Source organism: Vipera berus (assembly GCF_964194415.1).
Source record: "Vipera berus genome assembly, chromosome: 6".
NCBI classification, from domain to species: Eukaryota; Metazoa; Chordata; class Lepidosauria; order Squamata; family Viperidae; genus Vipera; species Vipera berus.
This window is the reverse complement of record NC_138208.1, coordinates 12,381,142-12,399,804: the sequence shown is the minus strand read 5'-3', so window position 1 is coordinate 12,399,804 and position 18,663 is coordinate 12,381,142. Positions and strand designations below refer to the sequence as shown.

At 45.2% G+C, this 18,663-nt stretch overlaps 1 protein-coding gene across 6 annotated transcripts in view; it reads right to left on the bottom strand.

Annotated features, from left to right (window-relative positions):
- Positions 1 to 16,200: 16,200 nt before the first annotated feature.
- Positions 16,201 to 18,663, bottom strand: part of KIAA0930 — a 62,226-nt gene continuing 59,763 nt past the window's right edge. For 4 of the 6 annotated variants that reach the window (XM_081331008.1, XM_081331005.1, XM_081331004.1 and 1 more), the window contains 2 exons: positions 18,236 to 18,359; positions 16,201 to 17,731 (listed from right to left, as the gene is read on the bottom strand). In XM_081331008.1, coding sequence (XP_081187134.1) covers positions 18,277 to 18,359 — 83 coding nt within the window. In that variant the 3' untranslated portion in view covers positions 16,201 to 17,731; positions 18,236 to 18,276. The remainder of the gene's footprint in view (positions 17,732 to 18,235; positions 18,360 to 18,663) is intronic. The other 2 variants (XM_081331007.1, XM_081331006.1) reach the window with 2 other exon arrangements.

Below are 18,663 nucleotides of genomic sequence, written 5' to 3'. Positions count from 1 at the left end.
CCAAACCGGGAGCAGCACGTCTGCAAACGGGTGGCACCGCCACCCATTTGGGTGGAGGTGCGCGTGCACCTCTCCAAAGGTGCGCATGCACTTTGCGGCTCCCACTTTTATTTGTGTGTGATGGAACCGGTTCCGAGTGGCTCTTTTGCTTTTTCCGGTTGCCAACCCCTGGTCCAGGAGATACTTTGAATGTTGTCTGGAGAACAATTTTGAAATAATTGTCATTTCTTGATACTTCACTGCAAGATTCACAGCATTGTCTCCAGAGAAGAAGATGGCGTCAAGAGGCAAAATCTGAAGCCTTCGTTCATCTTAATTCTAATTAGGGCCCATTAATGGAGCTGATTCTTCCCTCCTTGTGTCCTTTAGCTCTTTCCAATCTCTGTTTTCTATACATTCAATTTACAGCTGCCTTTTTCCTCTTGTTAAATTGGGAGGTGCTGACTTTGTCACAAACTGTGTACCCTCTTAATCCCTGTACTTGGCCCACAAGTTCAGTAGTCGCATTTTATTGGATCAGCAGCTGTTTCAATATCTTCTTATTGGAGGCACAACGTTCCAAAAGAAAATGATTGTAGTAAATCCCCAAAATAAGAACTGGAGTATTGTATAAGAAGAAGTATGAATCGATGCTTTTTTTTTTAACCAGATTGAAGTTCTGGCTATCTTTACAGGAATGTGTGAAATTATTTTAAGAAAGGGCCACTCTGAATTATAGTGAGAGATTATGCTGCGCGAGCCTTATACTGTAGATATAAATGTGAAATTTTCAGCATTATGCCTGTCAAATAGCTACTGGATTAATTTGTTAATATTAAAGTGGGTGAGACATCAGAAATACTTATGTGCATATTAACATTCTAGAAATATTCATATTGAATGGCCAACAGTGTCAGTAATAGTATTCTTATCTTTTGGAAGGTGTCTTAATATCCTCTATGATTTTTTTTCTCTTTTTAATCCATTTTGAATCCTGTACAAGTGAATTGCTTGCTTTTTCTGATTAGCAGATAACTAACATTTACATATTTTTAACAGAAATTTTATTTGGAGAAGCGTCATCTTACAGGAATATATTCAGACCCTCTTCACTTTTGTCAATTTTGTTATGCTGCAGCCTGATTCTACAGTTGTTGAAATTCATTTTTTTCTCATTAATCTACACACAGCACTCCATAATGACAAAGTGAAAACAGAATTTTAGAAATGTCTGTAAATTTATTAAAAAGCAAAAAAACTGAAATATCACATTAGCATAAGTATTCAGACCCTTCACTTAGTACTTTGTTGAAGCCTTTGGCAGCAATTACAGCCTTTATCTTTTCGGATATGATGCAACAAGATTTGCACACCTGTATTGGGGGATTTTCTGCCATTTTTTTAATCCCATTTATATCCCGCCCTTCTCCAAAGACTCAGGGTGGCTTACAATTTAAAGCACAAATCAATGTGCTTAGCAATAGCCTTCATTCTATGTATATGCCTGCTTATTAGGGCTTTCGCCCCCCCCCCCCAAGCGGCATTATTACAGTCAGCTTATTGCCCCCAACAATCTGGGTCCTCATTTTACCTACCTGGGAAGGATGGAAGGCTGAGTCAACCTTGAGCCTGGTGGGACTTGAACCTGCACTAATTGCAGGCAGCTGGTGTTACTTAAGGAGGCATTAGCCCACTGCTCCACCAAGGCTCTTTTCCTTGCAAATCCTCTCAAGCTCAGTCTGGTTGGATGGCAACTGTTGGTGGACAGCCATTTTCAGGTCCTTCCAGAGATGTTCAATAGGATTCAAATCAGGGCTCTGGCTGGGCCACTCTAGGATATTCACAGAATTGTTCCTTAACCGTTCCTGCGTTGTCTTAGCTGTTGTTGGAAAGTGAACCTTCAGCCCAGTCTGAGGTCCTGAGTGTTATGGAAAAGGTTTTCATTGAGGATATCCTTGTACTTTGCTCCATTCAGCTTCTCCTCAACCCAGACCAGTCTACCAATCTGTGCTGCTGAAAAATACTCCCACAGCATGATGCTGCCACCACCATGCTTCACTGTTGGGATGATATTGGGTAGGTGACAAGCAGTGCCTGGTTTCCTCCAGACATAACGTTTAGAATTAAATCCAAACAGTTCAATCTTGATTTCATCAGACTAGAGAATCTTGTTCCTCACAGTCTGAGAGTCCTTTAGGTGCTTTTTTGCCAAATCCAAGTGGGCTTTTGTATGTTTTGGACTGAGGAGGAGCTTCTATCTTGCCACTCTGCCCAGATCAATGGACGGCTGCAGTGATGGTTGCCCTCCTGGAACTCTGTCCCAACTCCAGCCAGGATCTCTGGAGCTCAGTCAGAGTGACCATCAGGTTTTTGGTCACCTCTCTTTACTAAAGGCCTCCTCCCCCAATTGCTCAGTTTGACCGGGTGACCATCTCTTGGAAGAGTCCTGGTTGGGCCAAACTTCCATTTGAGAATTATAGAGGCCACTATCGTCTTAGGAACCTTCAGTGCAGCAGAAATTTTATTGTAGCCTTACCCAGATCCGTGCCTTGTAATAATCCTATCTGAGCTCTGCAGGCAGTTCCTTTGACCTCATGGCTTTTGCTCTGCAACAGTATGCATTGTCAGCTGTGAGGCCTTCTAAAGAGAGGTGTGTTCCTTTCCAAGTCATGTCCAATCAATTTAATTTACCACAGGCCGTCTCCAATCAAGGTGTTAGAAACGTCAGCATCTATCGAGAAACGGAAGGCACCTGGGCTAAATTTCAGGTGTTGTTGCAAAGGTTCTGAATCTTGTTCCTCAAAGTCTGAGAGTCCTTCTGGGGCTTTTTTGCGAACTCCAAGTGGGCTTTCAATTTTTTCTTTTTAATAAATTTACAGGCATTTCTAAAATGCTGGGGTGCTGAGTGTAGATTAATGAGAAAAAAATGAATTTCAGCAACTAGAATCAGGCTGCAGCATAACACAATTGACAAAAGGGAAGGGGGTCTGAATACTTTCTGTATGCACTTGGCAGATTGCAAAAAAAAGTGTGTGTATAAAATGATTCAAGTATTGGAGAAACTGACATTTCAAACAAAATACGACAGTACCTGACATTTTGGAGAGCCGCTTAAAAGGCTGAAAGTGTGTAGTTGAGCAAAACAGGTCACTTGATTGCTGGAAAGGTATAAAATTTAATGAATAAAGCAGATAATATGCTAGAAATATTTCCAGGATAAAAGAGTGGAAATCCAGACACGTATGCCAGCTACTCTTGAAAATCTGAAGCTTTCAAAACAAGTTTTAACTGTTTAAAAATGTCACAAGAGATGGGCATCATAAAGGTAGAAAAAGGGCATTTTAATTTATTTTATTTATTTATTTTATTAATTTAATTTATATACCGCCCTTCTCCCGGAGGACTCAGGGCGGTGAACAGGGCAATACATAAAAACTAGATAAAAAAATTAAAAATTATTAAAACGTGATTAAACAATGCCCATAATAAATTAATACAGATTAAAAATTGAAGTCCATTTATAAAAATCCCACCCCGTCCCATCAGGCCAGGCCAGCTTGTTTAAAGAGATGGGTTTTAAGATCGCGCCGGAAGGAGCGGAGATCGGGCGCCATCCGGAGCTCGACCGGAAGATGGATCCATAAATCCGGTGCACCCACAGAGAACGCCCTCCCCCTGGGGGCCACCAGTCGGCATTCTTTGACCGGTGGCACCCTGAGGAGGCCCTCTCTGTGGGAGCGTACTGGGAGGAGGGAAGTTGACGCCGGCTGCAGGTGCTCCCCAAGGTATTCCGGACCCATGCCATGAAGGGCTTTGTAGGTCATTACTAACACCTTGAACCTCACTCGGAAGACAACTGGTAGCCAATGCAGCTCGCGGAGCAAAGGTGTGACATGGGAGTATCGGGAAACTCCCAATACAACTCTCGTGGCTGCATTCTGTACCATTTGGAGCCTCCGAGTGGTCTTCAAGGGTAGCCCCATGTAGAGAGCGTTGCAGTAATCAAGACGAGAGGTCACGAGTGCATGAGTGACCGTACGTAAGGCATCCCGGTCTAGATAGGGCCGCAACTGGTGCACCAGGCGAACCTGGGCGAAGGCCCCCCTAGTCACAGCTACTATATGGTCTTCTAGGGAGAGCTGTGAATCTAGGAGGACTCCCAAGTTGCGAGCCCTATCTACAGGAGGTAATAACTCACCCCCCATAGTGAGGGGTGGGATATCCTGAATATCCCGAGATGCCGGTACGCACAGCCACTCAGTCTTGTCAGGGTTGAGTCGAAGCCTGTTCCTCCCCATCCAGACCCGGACCGCCTCCAGGCACCGGGACATCACGTCGAGGGCATCACTGGGGTGGTTTGGGGTCGAAATGAAAAGTTGGGTATCATCAGCATACTGATGATACCCAACTCCAAAACCACGAATGATCTCACCCAGCGGTTTCATGTAGATGTTGAACAGGAGAGGTGAGAGGACCGACCCCTGAGGGACTCCACAAACGAGAGGCCTCACGGTCGACCTCTGCCCCCCTGCCAACACCGACTGCGAGCGTCCCAGGAGATAGGAGGAGAACCACTGAAGAACCGTGCCTCCCACTCCCAATCCCCTGAGACACCGCAGCAGGATACCATGGTCGATGGTATCGAAAGCCGCTGAGAGGTCTAATAGGACTAGGACAGAGGAATATCCCCTGTCCCGAGCCCTCCAGAGATCATTCACCAGCGCGACCAATGCCGTCTCCGTGCTGTACCCGGGCCTGAAGCCCGATTGGTATGGGTCTAGATAATCCGCTTCATCCAGGACCAGAGGGAGCTGATGCGCCACCACACTCTCAACAACCTTCGCAAGAAAGCGAAGGTTGGAGACCGGACGAAAGTTATTCAACACAGCCGGGTCCAAGGCAGGCTTCTTGAGGAGAGGTCTTACCACCGCCTCTTTCAAGGCGGCGGGAAAACTACCCTCACTCAAAGAGGCAGATATAACCACCTGGAACCAGCCTTGTGTCCCCTCCCGGGCTGCATAAACCAGCCAGGAAGGGCACGGGTCCAATAAACATGTGGTGGAGCTCAGCCTCCCCATGATCCTGTCCACTTCCTCCGGAGTTACAGGATCGAACTCCTCCCAGGTAACATTGACAAGACCGCTCGTGTCCTGCTCGTCCGATACTGCCCAGTCGGAGTCCAGACCGGTCCGAATCCGAGCGATTTTGTCCGACAGATGTTGACTAAATTCCTCGGCACGCCCCTGCAAGGGTTCCTCACTCACCTCCTGATTAAGGAGGGAGCGGGTCACCCTAAACAGGGCGGCTGGGCGATTATCTGCGGACGCGATGAGGGCAGCGAAGTAGTTAGACCTCGCCACCCTCATCGCTGCAAGATAAGACCTAATATGGGTTCTTAGTTGCAATCGGTCGGATTCAGATCGGCTGGACCTCCAAACGCTCTCTAGGCCCCGTCTCCGACGCTTCATCTCCCGGAGCTCCGCGGAGAACCATGGAGCCCATTGGGATCTGCGCCGGGTCAGGGGCCGCAAGGGTACAACTCGGTCAAGTGCCTCCGTGGCCGTCCTTTCCCAGGCTTCCACTAAGGCATCTGCCGAGCTGTGAGCTGAGGAGGCAGGTGGGGACCCCAGTGCTGCCTGGAACCTCTCAGGGTCCATTAAGCGCCTGGAGCGGAACCATCTGATTGGCTCAACAACCCCACGGTGGGGAGTGGCAAAACGGAAGACCAGCCGCAAGAGATGATGATCGGTCCATGACAGGGGCATAACAATTGGGGAGCCCCCACCAAGATCATCTAACCACCGACCAGATAAGAAAACCAAGTCAAGGGTGTGGCCTCCCTCATGAGTCGGTCCATGAATTACTTGCGTCAGGTCCATGGCCGTCATGGAAGCCATGAACTCCCGAGCTAACTCAGATGCTCCTCCCAGGGATGGTAGATTGAAGTCTCCCAAAACCATAAGTTTGGGAAACTCAATCACCAGCCCTGAGAGGATATCGAGAAGCTCAGGCAGGGCTGCTGCTGCGCGACTAGGCGAAAGGTACACCAGCAGCAAGCCCAACTGCGCCCTAGGACCAAACCTCAATAAGAGAGATTCACACCCGACTATCTGAGGAACGGTCGCCTCCTGCGGACATAAGGTCTCCCTCATAACCACGGCCACTCCCCCACCCCTACCCTGAGTCCGAGGCCGGTGTAGCACCCGGAAGCCTGGTGGGCAAAGATCAACCAGGGGGATACCGCCCTCTGGGCCCAACCAGGTTTCCGTGATGCAGGCCAGGTCCGTGATGCAGGCCAATGTGAACAAGCTTCCGATATTAACGGCGTCAAGCCCAATTTAAGGCTTATGCTTTATTTTCTGGGTTTCCTATCCCCAAATGACAATGTTTTTCATTGGCTGACATTGAGTGGCACAAAGCAAGGTGCACTCAGGGTTAGGGAAAAGGGAGAAAAGGTTGGGGAACAAGTGTGATCTGCTTATTTTAATGTCTACCTGCACAAATTTCTGTCTGCTTACATTTCAATCTATTTTTAATGAAACATGTTTTAGTTACTGGACTTCCTCGGACGTTGCTTGAAAGTATGTTCTGGTAAAAGGAGTCTTGCACTGTTTTGATGCTGATCATCCGAAAGTGAAGCTCTTACAAGGAAAACCAACATCACCAGCTAGTTCAGGGGGGGAGGGGAGTTTTATGAACTAGTTAATTATACTTGTTCATTTTTGGGTGTGTAACAATGACCCTCCATTGGAAGAGCCTGGAAGCAGAAATTCTTATTTTGACATTCATCCTGCACCTTTTGGAGCATTTGGTTGCTCTTGAAAATGTCAGATCTTTGTGTTGTGTGTCTCAACCAGCTTGTGTTGGGGATCCATTATACCGGTTTCTGCAAAAGTTCAAGCACTCTTCCCCCCCTCCCCCCATTCCCACAGATTAATGTGTACATTCAATTGTTGTTTTCTAAAATAGAAGAATTAACTTTGGGCTTAATCCTTTCCTTGAAATGATTGAAATTATGGCAGGAATCACAGTTCCTAGGGGCGGGGGAAGGCAAGCATGTGAAACTGTAAACTTCTGATCTGGATTTTGTTTCTTCGCTCCTGCTAAGGACGGATCTTATTTTTGTGATAATTTTGCAGGATCTCTTAAGAATTTGTTTTAAACTATTAATGTGCTCTTCCTCTCCTTTTTTTTTCTGGCGCAGAAATGTCCCTTTAAACAAGTCAGTAAAACTCTTTACCCAAATGGGCCTATTTGATGAAGGGTTGTTGTCTTGTTGTTGCTGTTAGTTGCAAAGTCGTGTCCGACCCATCTCGACCCCATGGACAACGTTCCTGCAGGCCTTCCTGTCCTCTACCATCTTCTGGAGTCCATTTAGGCTCACGCCTGCTGCTTCAGTGACTCCATCCAGCCACCTCATTCTCTGTCGTCCCCTTCTTCTCTTGCTCTCAACTTTTCCCAGCATTAGGCTCTTCTCCAGTCAGTCCTTCCTTCTCATTAGGTGGCCAAAGTATTTGAGTTTCAAGTTGTCTTAGTTTGCAGCAAAGTCTTACCTTGTACACTGGGTCAGTGGCTGATTTTCTACTTGTAGGGTTAAGTAATTATAGCAATAGCACTTAGACTTATATACCGTTTCACGGTGCCTCTCTAAGCAGTTTACAGAGTCAGCATATTTCCCCCCAACATTCTGGGTCCTCTTTACCAACCTCAGAAGGATGGAAGGCTGAGTCAACCTTGAGCCGGTGAGAATCGAACTGCTGGCAGTCGGTAGAATTAGCCTGCAATACTACATTTTAACCACTGTGCCACCATGACTAATTATTATTCTATCTGAACTCAGCAAAACTGTTCTTGGGTCATGGCAAAAGTAAACAGTTTGGAGCAACTCTACTCCTGATTTTGTCTTGTCCACAAATAGCAAATGGGACTGATACGATTCCACTGCTATGATGAAGCTGCTTCTGGGCTGTATCATTTTAGATTGTCTTCCCTAATTCGGTCCCCACTGTGTAGTGTTAAACTACAACTCCCATCATTGTTGGACGCTGTTGCATGGCCAGCCCAGAGACAGAATTACTGTGATTGTAAAGCGGCGAAATTTCCTCTGAAAGATTGTTTTCCTGCAGGTTCTGTAGAGATTCTTTTATGAAGGGGAAAAATGGTCTCGTGGTTCCTCTTGCACTGTTATCTCATTTGAAAGGTGTGTCAGGAAAATACATTCAGATACATAAAAAAAACTGGTGGGGATCTACAGTAACTAGGTTACCTTCATTGGGAGTGGGGAGGCTAAAGACTCCACTGTTCGAACATTCTAAATTACTATCAACAAAAGCTGCTCAATATACCCAATAAGTGATATCATATTTGATATATTGCACAGTGTATGGAAATAATGTATAAGAACTTAACAAAGTATCATTTAAAAGATAATACAATTTCCACTTGTCAAAACAAATTTGACTACATTCAGTGGCATCACGCTAGCCATTTGTCATTGAACAAACGATTTTTCACCTGTTGCCCAGTAGTTGTGTTTTCTGAAGAAGTGGAAAGAAAAAAGAGAAGAAAATCTGTAGACATGTGAATAAAGAAATGAGAGGTGTTGGTTCTGAATTGGATTATTTGTGTGATTATGACTGTAAGAATAGCATAGCAGAGAAGTCATTGGTTGTTTTTTTAATTCCATTTATATCCCGCCCTTCTCCGAAGACTCAGGGCGGCTTACAAGCTTAGCAGTAGCCTTCATTCTATGTATATGCCTGCTTATTAGGGCTTTCGTCCCCGCCAAACGGCATTATTACAAAGTCAGCTTAATTGCCCCCAACAATCTGGGTCCTCATTTTACCTACCTCGGAAGGATGGAAGGCTGAGTCAACCTTGAGCCTGGTGGGACTCGAACCTGCACTAATTGCAGGCAGCTGGTTGACCCACTTCATGTAGCTTTGTATGGCTAAAGATCTTAGTGATAAAGCTTTCAACAGATAGGGCTAGCACCGGTGTTGGAAAAATCAGTGTTGTGGCTTGTGTTGACCAAGGCTCCCTGTATGACCTTGGACGTTTTTTATGTAACCTGTAGGAATTGCAGTTGGACATATGTTTTCTTGATGGCAAAGTGTATTTCTTCGATGCTTTCTGAGCTTGGTTGTTTTCTTGCAGACGTTTCATTACTCAAAGTAGACCCTGACTGGCACTGATGATGTTACCTAGTTTGGGTAATAAAACATCTGCAAGAAAACAACCAAGGACCTCTCATTTCAACCCTGAGCTTACAAATATTCTCTTTTATAAGTGTATTACTTCTCACCTGGGCTATGTTCCAAATCTGGAAGAAGCCCAAGGCAAGTAGGACTGAAATGGAACAGGCTGTCCTCTAACCAAGGCAGAGCAGGTGGCTGCAACCCTCCTTTATTGTGAAGCTCCTCTGTGAAGCTCCGGTTCCCATCTGTTGCTCTGGAGGACTGCAAAGGGCATCAAGGCAGCCATATAGTAAGAGTAATTACCACTTGGGTAAAACGCCATGGGGGTGGGAGAAGGAGCAGCCTGTCCTTGCAGATATGGGTTGCGCCAAACAGACTCTGGGACTGCAAAGCAAATCATTTTAGTGCTACAGGCATTAGTTGGAAAGTATCTGCAGACACACCAATGTCAAGTTGGTGGTCCTGGGCCTAGGAAATCACTAGCTTACAGACATAACTTTCTCCCTTCTCAGAAGCTTGAGGAAACTCAAGAATCCAGTTAAACGGGGAAGTGAGGAATAGTCTAGAGCAGGGCTTTTCAACCAGTGGTACGGGTACCACCTGTGGTACATGGGCACCTGGCAGGTGGTATGCGACCATCCTAGAAAAGTAGTAGCGGGGGAGGGGAATGAGCTGAACAGGTGGCAGCACCGGACAAGCCGGAGCGAGAGATGGGTGGAGCTGCAGGGCTGTCAGGGCTCAGTGGAAGTGCCAGGATCACCACCAGGCTCCAGCTGGAGCTTGGCGCTGATCCTGACGCTTCTGCTAAGCCCAGAAGAAGCGCCAATCGGCTGGACTGTTGCAGCATCTCTGGGGTCTTGTGATTTACATTCAGATGCTTGGCAACTGATTCATATTTATGACGGTCACAGCGTCCCAGGGTCATGTGAAGTGACCAAAACCTGCTGCAACCACCCAGCATATGGGAGGGGGGGAATAAAAACCAAACACCACCACCACACCCCCGCTGCCAATCCTCAACAGAAATGCTCACAACAATGGAAACCTTGGACAGGAGGAAGAGTGCCGCCGGGCGGGCAGGCAGGTGTCCTGCTCGGCTGTGGCTTGGGGGGCACTTTTTTCAGTGCCATTATAACTTTGAACAGTCACTACGTGAAGTGTTGTAAGTTGAGGACTACCTGTACTTCATCACTTTTTTCCTTTTTTGGGGGGGGTGTCATCAAGTATTTGACACCTTGCTAGGTGACTGGTGGTACTCGGATGTTGCCATATCCTAAAAGTGGTACAATGGGTGAAAAAGTTGAAAAACCCTGGTCTAGAGCTAAAGTATCTTGAAAAAATCATTTTCAGACCAAAATGGAGGACCAAAGTAGCACGGGTAGCCCTTGACTTTGAACCACAATGCAGTCTGGAATTTAAGTCATCATGGTTGCAATTTGAGGCAAATCATGTGACTGGACATGATTTTACTACCGTTTCTATAACTGTTGTAAAGCGAGTCACTGTCCTTAAGTGAATCTAGTATATCCAATCAGTGTTTCTTGCCCTTTTCTGTCTGGAAAAATGCAGTCAGAATCATAGGGCTGGAGTTTTATAGTCCAAGGTAGGAGATGTTGCATTCTGATCAAAGAGCCAAGCTGTTCATTAATTGTTCTTACTGTCAGGAAATTTCTTCTTAGTTGCAGATTGGATCTCTCTTTATTGAGTTCCACCAATTGCTTCTTGTCCTGTCCTCTGGTGCTTTGGAAAATAGGTCAATCCTTTCTTCTCTCAAAAGTCATTGAGACGGCTCCTGTCCCATTCAATGGAAAAATACAAATGTCTTTTCTCTATTCATCTTATGGTGAACATAAAGAGTTCTCCCAAATGTCTCTTGTAGGAATTGGTGCCGTTTTCTGAATGTGATACCATTTCTCTTAGGCTGAGGGGGATTAAAATTAGCCCTAATGTGCCAGGAACACAATTAGTAGGGAAAGATTGCTTCCATGGTTGGTCTTAAGCTGGTTTCTAGACTTGGCAGAACCATTATCTGTCCTCATCATCTCCAGCCATTCAGTTGTGGTTTGCACTAGGACTAAGAGACCATAGTTGTACAAAGAGTTGCTTGCAATCCTATTCACTTATTATTATTATTTTGGGTGGTGGGGAGAGAGAGCAAGAAACTATTGCATTTTCTTAGAGGAAGAACAAGTACAGTCATTTTTAAAAAATGGTAAGTAGAGTGTTCCTATTTGGGGAGATTAAAGCTTATCCACTCATTAAAACCCATTTCTCTTTTTAAAATAAGAAAAGCAGAATTTCTTTACCCAAACCCAATTCTTAGCTTTTCAGGCAACAGAATAAATCTTTAGCATTATTCTAGAAATATTTTTATAATTTCTTTTATGGTCCGAATATCACCATTTGTACTTCTGCATCAACAGGACCAAACTGGTCTTAAATTTGAGTGGCAAGCCAAACTAAAGTCCGAGTAACTGGCAGTTAAATAAAAGGCTAGTGGAGAGAACCAGTTTAGTATACTGGCTATGGTACTGAGTTACAAACCATGAGGCTGAGTTCTAGTCTTCCCTTAGGTATGAAAACTGGCTGGGTGATTTTGGGCCACCCTTATTTTCCCAGCCTAGCCCATTTCACAGGATTATTGTGATGGAGAAAATACAAAATAAAGGTGGGACTTAAATATAACAAACAAATAAATGGTCAAATTACTCAAGTTCCACTAGGTTAAATGATGACATTTATTATTATGAAAAATTCAGAAAATTTAAATGCTGCCACTGGCAGTGAGATCATCTCTTTCCCTTTTTTTTTTAAAAAAAAATTTTTTTTACATGACTTAATTAAAAGAAAGTGGGAAGTATGCATTTTGCTGAAATTAAAACCACATATATACATTGCCAGCTTTAAAAAGGTACAGAGAATAAATGTCCCATCTGTTTAATAAAAAGGAACAAAGCACACAATGAATCTTCCAAATTTTTGGAGGACAATTCTCCAAAATGAGAATTGTAGTTTACCTCGATGAGAAATTGCAGTTTACCTCGATGAGAAAAGTTTCAGCTTGCCTCATGGCGGTGTGTGGAAGCAAAATGCTGCCTTGTTGAAGGATTTCGCATCATTCAAATAACTTTCTCTGGGTCCTTGAGGGAACCCAAGGTCATACGATGGTTTTGCTTTGTTCTTTAGAAATAAGATGGAGAGAGGAGACCACAGGTGGCTTCCCACAGCAACTTTCAAAGAGGCTTTTGCTTAAAGCAGAACTGAAGCAAAATCCCCCTTTGAAGCTTTGCCCTCTCCCACTTCTAAGCCTTCCGGAACTTATCTCCATAAGGCATTAACCCATTAGCTATCAGCTGCTGTTTCCTAGTGCCGTTTCATTTTTCAGAGCCCAGCTTGCCAGACATCCTGTAACTCTGGGCTCCTCCATCTCTGACAACAGGTGGAGATTCAAATGTCTCCGTGCTCTTTTATCTGGCCATTTCTCGATTCAGGAGGAACACAACCAGTTTAGCCTTCTTTTTCACAACACTTAAGAGGAGGCTGTGGACCCATCATCTGAGAGCAAAAAGCACTTTTTCTCCAGGCAAAAAATGGGCTGAAAGTATTCTGGCATAAACCCAACCCGCAGGCAGGGATAGGTCATATATTATGTAGTTTAGCTTTGACTTTGAATCTATAGCTCAAGTGTTTTTCACCCTTGGGAACTTTTAAGATGATGGGCTTCAACTCTCAGAATCCACCAACAAGCCATGGAGAGTTGAAACCCAGCCATCTTAAATTTCCCAAGGTTGAGAAATACTGCATTTGTAAGGTACAACCTTGTGGTTAACCAAATGCTTCTAGTCATCCATTAACCGATGGTTCAATTAACCTTTCATTCCAAACACTAAGAGAACTACAAAGGCTGAATTAATATAATACTTTGGGGTAAAATATGGGTAGTATGTTTCCCAAATACCTAGGGGTTTTTTTGGAAGGTGGGAAGTAGAAAAGCAAGATTATTTATGGTTGAATTGTCCCTTTTGTAACTACATCACACCACACACACACACACACACACACACACACACACACACACACACACACACACACAAATCTTCCTGCCAAATGCTGCCATCCTATTAATATAAGAAGTAAGTAAGATAGTGCAGGGGTCTTCAAACTTGGCAACTTTAAGACTTGTGGACTTCAACTCCCAGAATTCCTCCTGGCTGAGGAATTCTGGGAGTTGAAGTCCACAAGTCTTAAAGTTGCCAAGTTTGAAGACCCCTGAGATAAGTGTTTTATATACTGGTGTAGGCTTTCACATTGGGTATCTGCTGGGCAGAGGTGGGCTTCATGTTGTGACCATGGTGTACACAACAGATTTCCTGATGCTTCTCCAGAAACTGTGGTTGGCCTCTTTAGAGGTAGAGCGATCTACCATGCAGACCACAACAACTGAGCAGGCATCCTGGCTTCCGATTGGTCTTTAGACATGTGGCTTCTGATTGGTAGGTTAATGAATTCTTTGTGTGCCCAATGCCGATTGGTCATTTTGATGATGGTTTTCATTTTGATGATGGTGGTTCTTCATTGGTGCTTTGTTTATGCCAGCTTCTGACTGGTCATGGGTTCCAGTTGGTTAGTCTAAGCAGCTGAGCCTAAGCAGCTGAGTTAGTCTAAGGTCCTGATCCAGGAAAGTTTGTTTTGTCCAGTTTTGGGAGATGATTTTTAGTTGGTCCTGCTTTGGAGTAGGATCTTGGTGTGGCTCAGGACAGGAAGCTTAATGTGATCGCTATGGTGCAGCACATATTCCCATAGATGATTTTTCAGGCTGTCCTCATCTGCAATGCCTTCTGTGTTCATCCAGTCAGGTGTGGAAACTGTTTTATGGTCCAATGTCCACAGCTACAGGAGGTGCAATAAACCCCGGATGCTGTGAATGGATCTCTGCCATCTTTGGTTGGTCTAATGCCTTTCCTGGATTTTCTTAGCCAGACTTTAGATGACTTTAACATCATCAAATATTAAAAACAAATATTAAAAACAAAAACCTGGCCCCAATCCGTGTTTCCATGCCATCATCTAATCTTCTCCCAACATTGGGGAAAAAGCTGCGTCTATAAAGCCTTGGACCATAAGAAAGGCCGAGTGCCAAAGAATTGGGGCCTTTGAACTATGGTGCTGGAGAAGACTCCTGCGAGTCCCTTGGACTGCAAGGCGATCAAACCGGTCAGTCCTAGAGATCAACCCTGACTACTCTTTAGAAGGCCAGATCCTGACATTGAAACTCAAATACTTTGGCCACCTAATGAGAAGGAAGGACTCACTGGAGAAGAGCCTAATGCTGGGAAAGGTTGAGGGCAATAGAAGAAGGGGATGACAGAGAATGAGGTGGCTGGATGGAGTCACTGAAGCAGTAGGCGTGAGCCTAAATGGACTCCAGAAGATGGTAGAGGACAGGAAGGTCTGGAGGAACAATGTCCATGGGGTCACGATGGATCGGACACGACTTCACAGCTAACAACAACATAAAGCCTGATGTAAGGCTAAAGGGGTGGAGGGCTCCCAAAGTTCAGGGGACAAAGTTTGTCTTGCTCGGAGTCTGAAGATGCCATTCACGGTCGCTGGTGAAATGTCAGGAAATCTGTTGTCTAGAGCTCTGCTGGCTGAGGAATTCTGGGAGTTGAAGTCCACAAGTCTTAAAGTTGCCAAGGTTGAGGACCCTTGCTCTAGACCACACTCATTCAACCCTGAAGCCAACACTGCCTGACAGATGCTGCTTCTTGGAGAAGTATTGCTGGTAGCCTCAATGCAGAAAGGGAGCGTCAGAGATCTTGACTGATGCTTTACATCAGACTCTTCAAACTTGGCCCTTTTATGACTTGTGGACTTCAACTACCAGAATTCCTCAGCCAGGCAAGTTTGAAGAGCCCTGCTTCACGTGATCCTGACGCTCTCCACCAGCAAAATGATAATTCAGCTTTTTACTAGCTTACAACAACTCCAAAAATAAATAAATCAAAGTCCATCTGTGATTATTCAGGTTTATATCCAGAGAACTTACCCGAGGGTGTTGTTCGTTTCTTCGCATCCTTCTGAGCTGCCAAGCAATTTGTTCAGCTAGGCTTCTTGCAGAGAAGCGCTCCTGCAAAGAGTAACTGGTGCAACCTGAATGAGCTTTAGGCATGAAATTCAGTGGGAAGTCAGTTTATCCCTATTAAACCAAACTTCAGACTCTGTTCCCACGACCTGTTTAATAGGGTGGGGAGTATCTGTGTTGTAAGACCATAGTCTCAATGGGTGCGGTCGGGTTTAGCAAGCCCTAACTTGCTCAAGGTTAAAATAACTCTCCCAAGTCAGGTGTGTTGCAGGAGTAGCAAAACCGCACCAATTGTCCCCTTCTTCTTAGCTAAAAACCAAGTCTCTTCCATCCAGAATGTACCTGCAGTGAACAAGCCACGCCCATTCGCCCCACCAATGGGTAAGAGGCAGGTGAATTCAACTCTTGCTGAGAAGGCATCTCGATGGAGCTTTCTTTGTGATGAATTGGTGGTTGGGGATTCTGTGATTTCCAAAGGAAGATTTTTCGCTCAAAGGGTGATTTTGGATTAGGGTGGGTCTATAATTAGCAAGTAGAAAAATAGGGACCACTCCGGTGGGAAGGTAACAGCGTTCTGTGCGCCTTTGGCATCTAGTCACGCTGGCCACATGACCACGGAGATGTCCTCGGACAAGCACTGGCTCTTCGGCTTTGAAACGGAGATGAGCACCGGCCCCTAGAGATGGAAACGACTAGCACCCCTGTGTGGGGGAACCTTTACCTTTACCTTTATAATTAGCAAAGACTAGATTAGTAGCAAAGAGGCTATAAAGGGTTATCTCATGCTATGGTCCTCAAGATACAGTATGATTAAAAAGTCGAGGGCATCCATAAAGCATATAAACAAGAGGGGGCTATGTAATCACAACTGCCATCTATAATGTTGCACCTCTACCCCTCCCCCCCCACACACACTGGACACCCCTTACCCTAATCCTTGTGTGGTTTACTTTGAGTTCTTTTTAAAGGAGCACACACACATAAGATATGTAAACAGGCTGAACGTCATCTTGTAAACACGCACAAAATATTGTATTATACATTTAAAACAAAAGTGCAAATCAGGCAAAGATGAGGAAGGAGGACGCCTGACATTACAAGCCAATATCTCCACCATATGCTCTCCTTTTAAACACTTAAGTGAGAATCCATTAAAAAAAAATATATCAGTGCATGTGTTTTCAGGAATCATGAAATGCCTTCTCCTGCCCCAAACTATGTTTTATACATCTTCAGACACGCATACAATAGAACTGAGTAAAAATCCCAAATCCACAACAATTAACGCTGCACTTCCTCCAGAATTCTCCCCCCCTCATACACACACACACACACACACACACACACACACACACAAATTCTAGAAGAACATCGGGGAGAGCTTTAAATAAGAATTAAGTCTTCCGTTTACTGAGAAATCACAGCACCACACGCGCACACACGTCGGTTTGAGGGGAACCATTTGAGCTGATGGATAGTCGAAAGATTTTTTTTTAGGAGCTACTTGGATTCATTTTAAATTTCGAAACTGTCCAGGCTGAGGTCCTCTGGATTTCCTTCCTGTCCTCCAGTAATTGTGTTCCTTCTCTTCTCCCTCAAATCAGAGGCCCCGTGCAGTGGAAGACTGACTGAAGGCAAATGACACCGGAGCACTTTCCTAACAATCTCAACCTTTAAGACATTTTTTTTTGGCTGGATTTGTTTTATTTATTTTTTGCTGATCTTTGGTAGGTGAAGATGACGTCGCAGAATTCCCCGGGCTACGAGGCTTTCAAAACATCCCTTTGAGAGAAGCAGAGAACAACCTGCCCATCGGATTTTCCCCTCAGCTCCTGCCCCGTGAACTTAAAATGATCCCCCCCCTTAACTAACTTCCCCATTGGTATTATGCTACTTCACAACCGTATCCAGTTAAAACACTTAGGGGCTGCTTGCTTATTATGCACACCAGAAGAGCAATGTTCATTGATTCCCCAGCATGAAATCCTATGCGAGTTAGTCTCAAAAGGTATATAAAGATGAATGCATTTTATACAGGTTGGTTTCCGCTTACGAAAGTAAACGCTAACCAATGGTCCGTAAAGCATCTTTTTTTTTTTAATATGCAGGCCATCCCCCCCCACTTCTGCGATGGTGTTGGGTTAGTTTCGTTTCCCCTCGTTTTCCTTTTTTCGTTCCTTTTCTGCTTTAGAAATCTTCTGCCAGTTTTCTCCGTCAAGGAATACGAGGCAGTTCTGTTTCTCTTAGGGGAGGAAAGAACGAAGAGGCACTTCTTGATTGGCTGGTAATTCCTAGAGATCCCTTTTTTTTTCAGAGTTATGTTCCTGACACAAGCGGCGGCTGTGTGACAGAAGACAGCAAGAGATAAGTTTTTTGTTTTTTTTTAGGCACTTGGCTGCAAGTTTTCCAAGGCAGCACCCGGCTCTTGGCTATGTCATCAGAATCGGTTTCTGTCGCACTTCCAGAATATCTGGGGAGGGGAGGAAAAAAAAAAAGGATGACGGAGGGTTACAGGGGGATGTTCCAAGTCCATCTCTTCTACTCCCTAGAACAGTGATGGCGAACCTTTTAGAGACCGAGTGCCCAAACTGCAACCCCAAACCCACTTATGTATCATTAGGTGCCAGGTGGGTGTGGCCCATTGGGTGGGCGTGGCCCATTGGGTGGGTGTGGCTGCGGGGGTAATGGCAGACTGGGTGGGACTAAAAAAGTCAATCAATCAATTCCAACTTGGCGAGATCTTTATTTTTTCCCCGCGAGAAGTTGAAATTGATTTGATGGATTGAACCTTTTTTTTTATTGCACACGGCGGCGGAGGCCTAAAGCGAAAAGGTTTTATAAAACCCAACTGAAGGCCTAGGACTAAGGCGACGGCGCGTGTGCCCACAGAGAGGGCTCTGCATGCCACCTGTGGCACGCGTGCCATAGGTTCGCCACCACGGCCCTAGAAATAACCAGCACAGGGATACTTGACTTCATTGATTTGAAGAGGTGTGGAGACCATTAGTGAGACATTTATGAGCAACCGTGTGGTGGAATGTAGTCTGGATTCACAGGAGGGAGGGACTGCTTCTCAGAGACAGCAGAGCTTGGAATGCCTGGTGGGCAGGAAGAGGACAAGGATTAGGCCCTCCCTAGTAGCTCACAGAGTGCATCTATACCGTGTTTCCCCGAAAGTAAAACTCTACTCCAAAAGTAAGCCCCAGCGGATTTTCGGGGGTGGGCCTAATATAAGCCCTCCCCCAAAAGTAAGCCCTAGTGCGGAGTGGGGCGAGTCGGCCCAGATCTTCCATGCGGCTGCCGGAGCGCCCCCACCCCCGGCACTGGCTTGCCAGGGCCCTTCACCAGCGGCCGCCTGTGGAACTGGCTACCGCCAGCCCCGTTCTCTCTGTCCCACCGAAG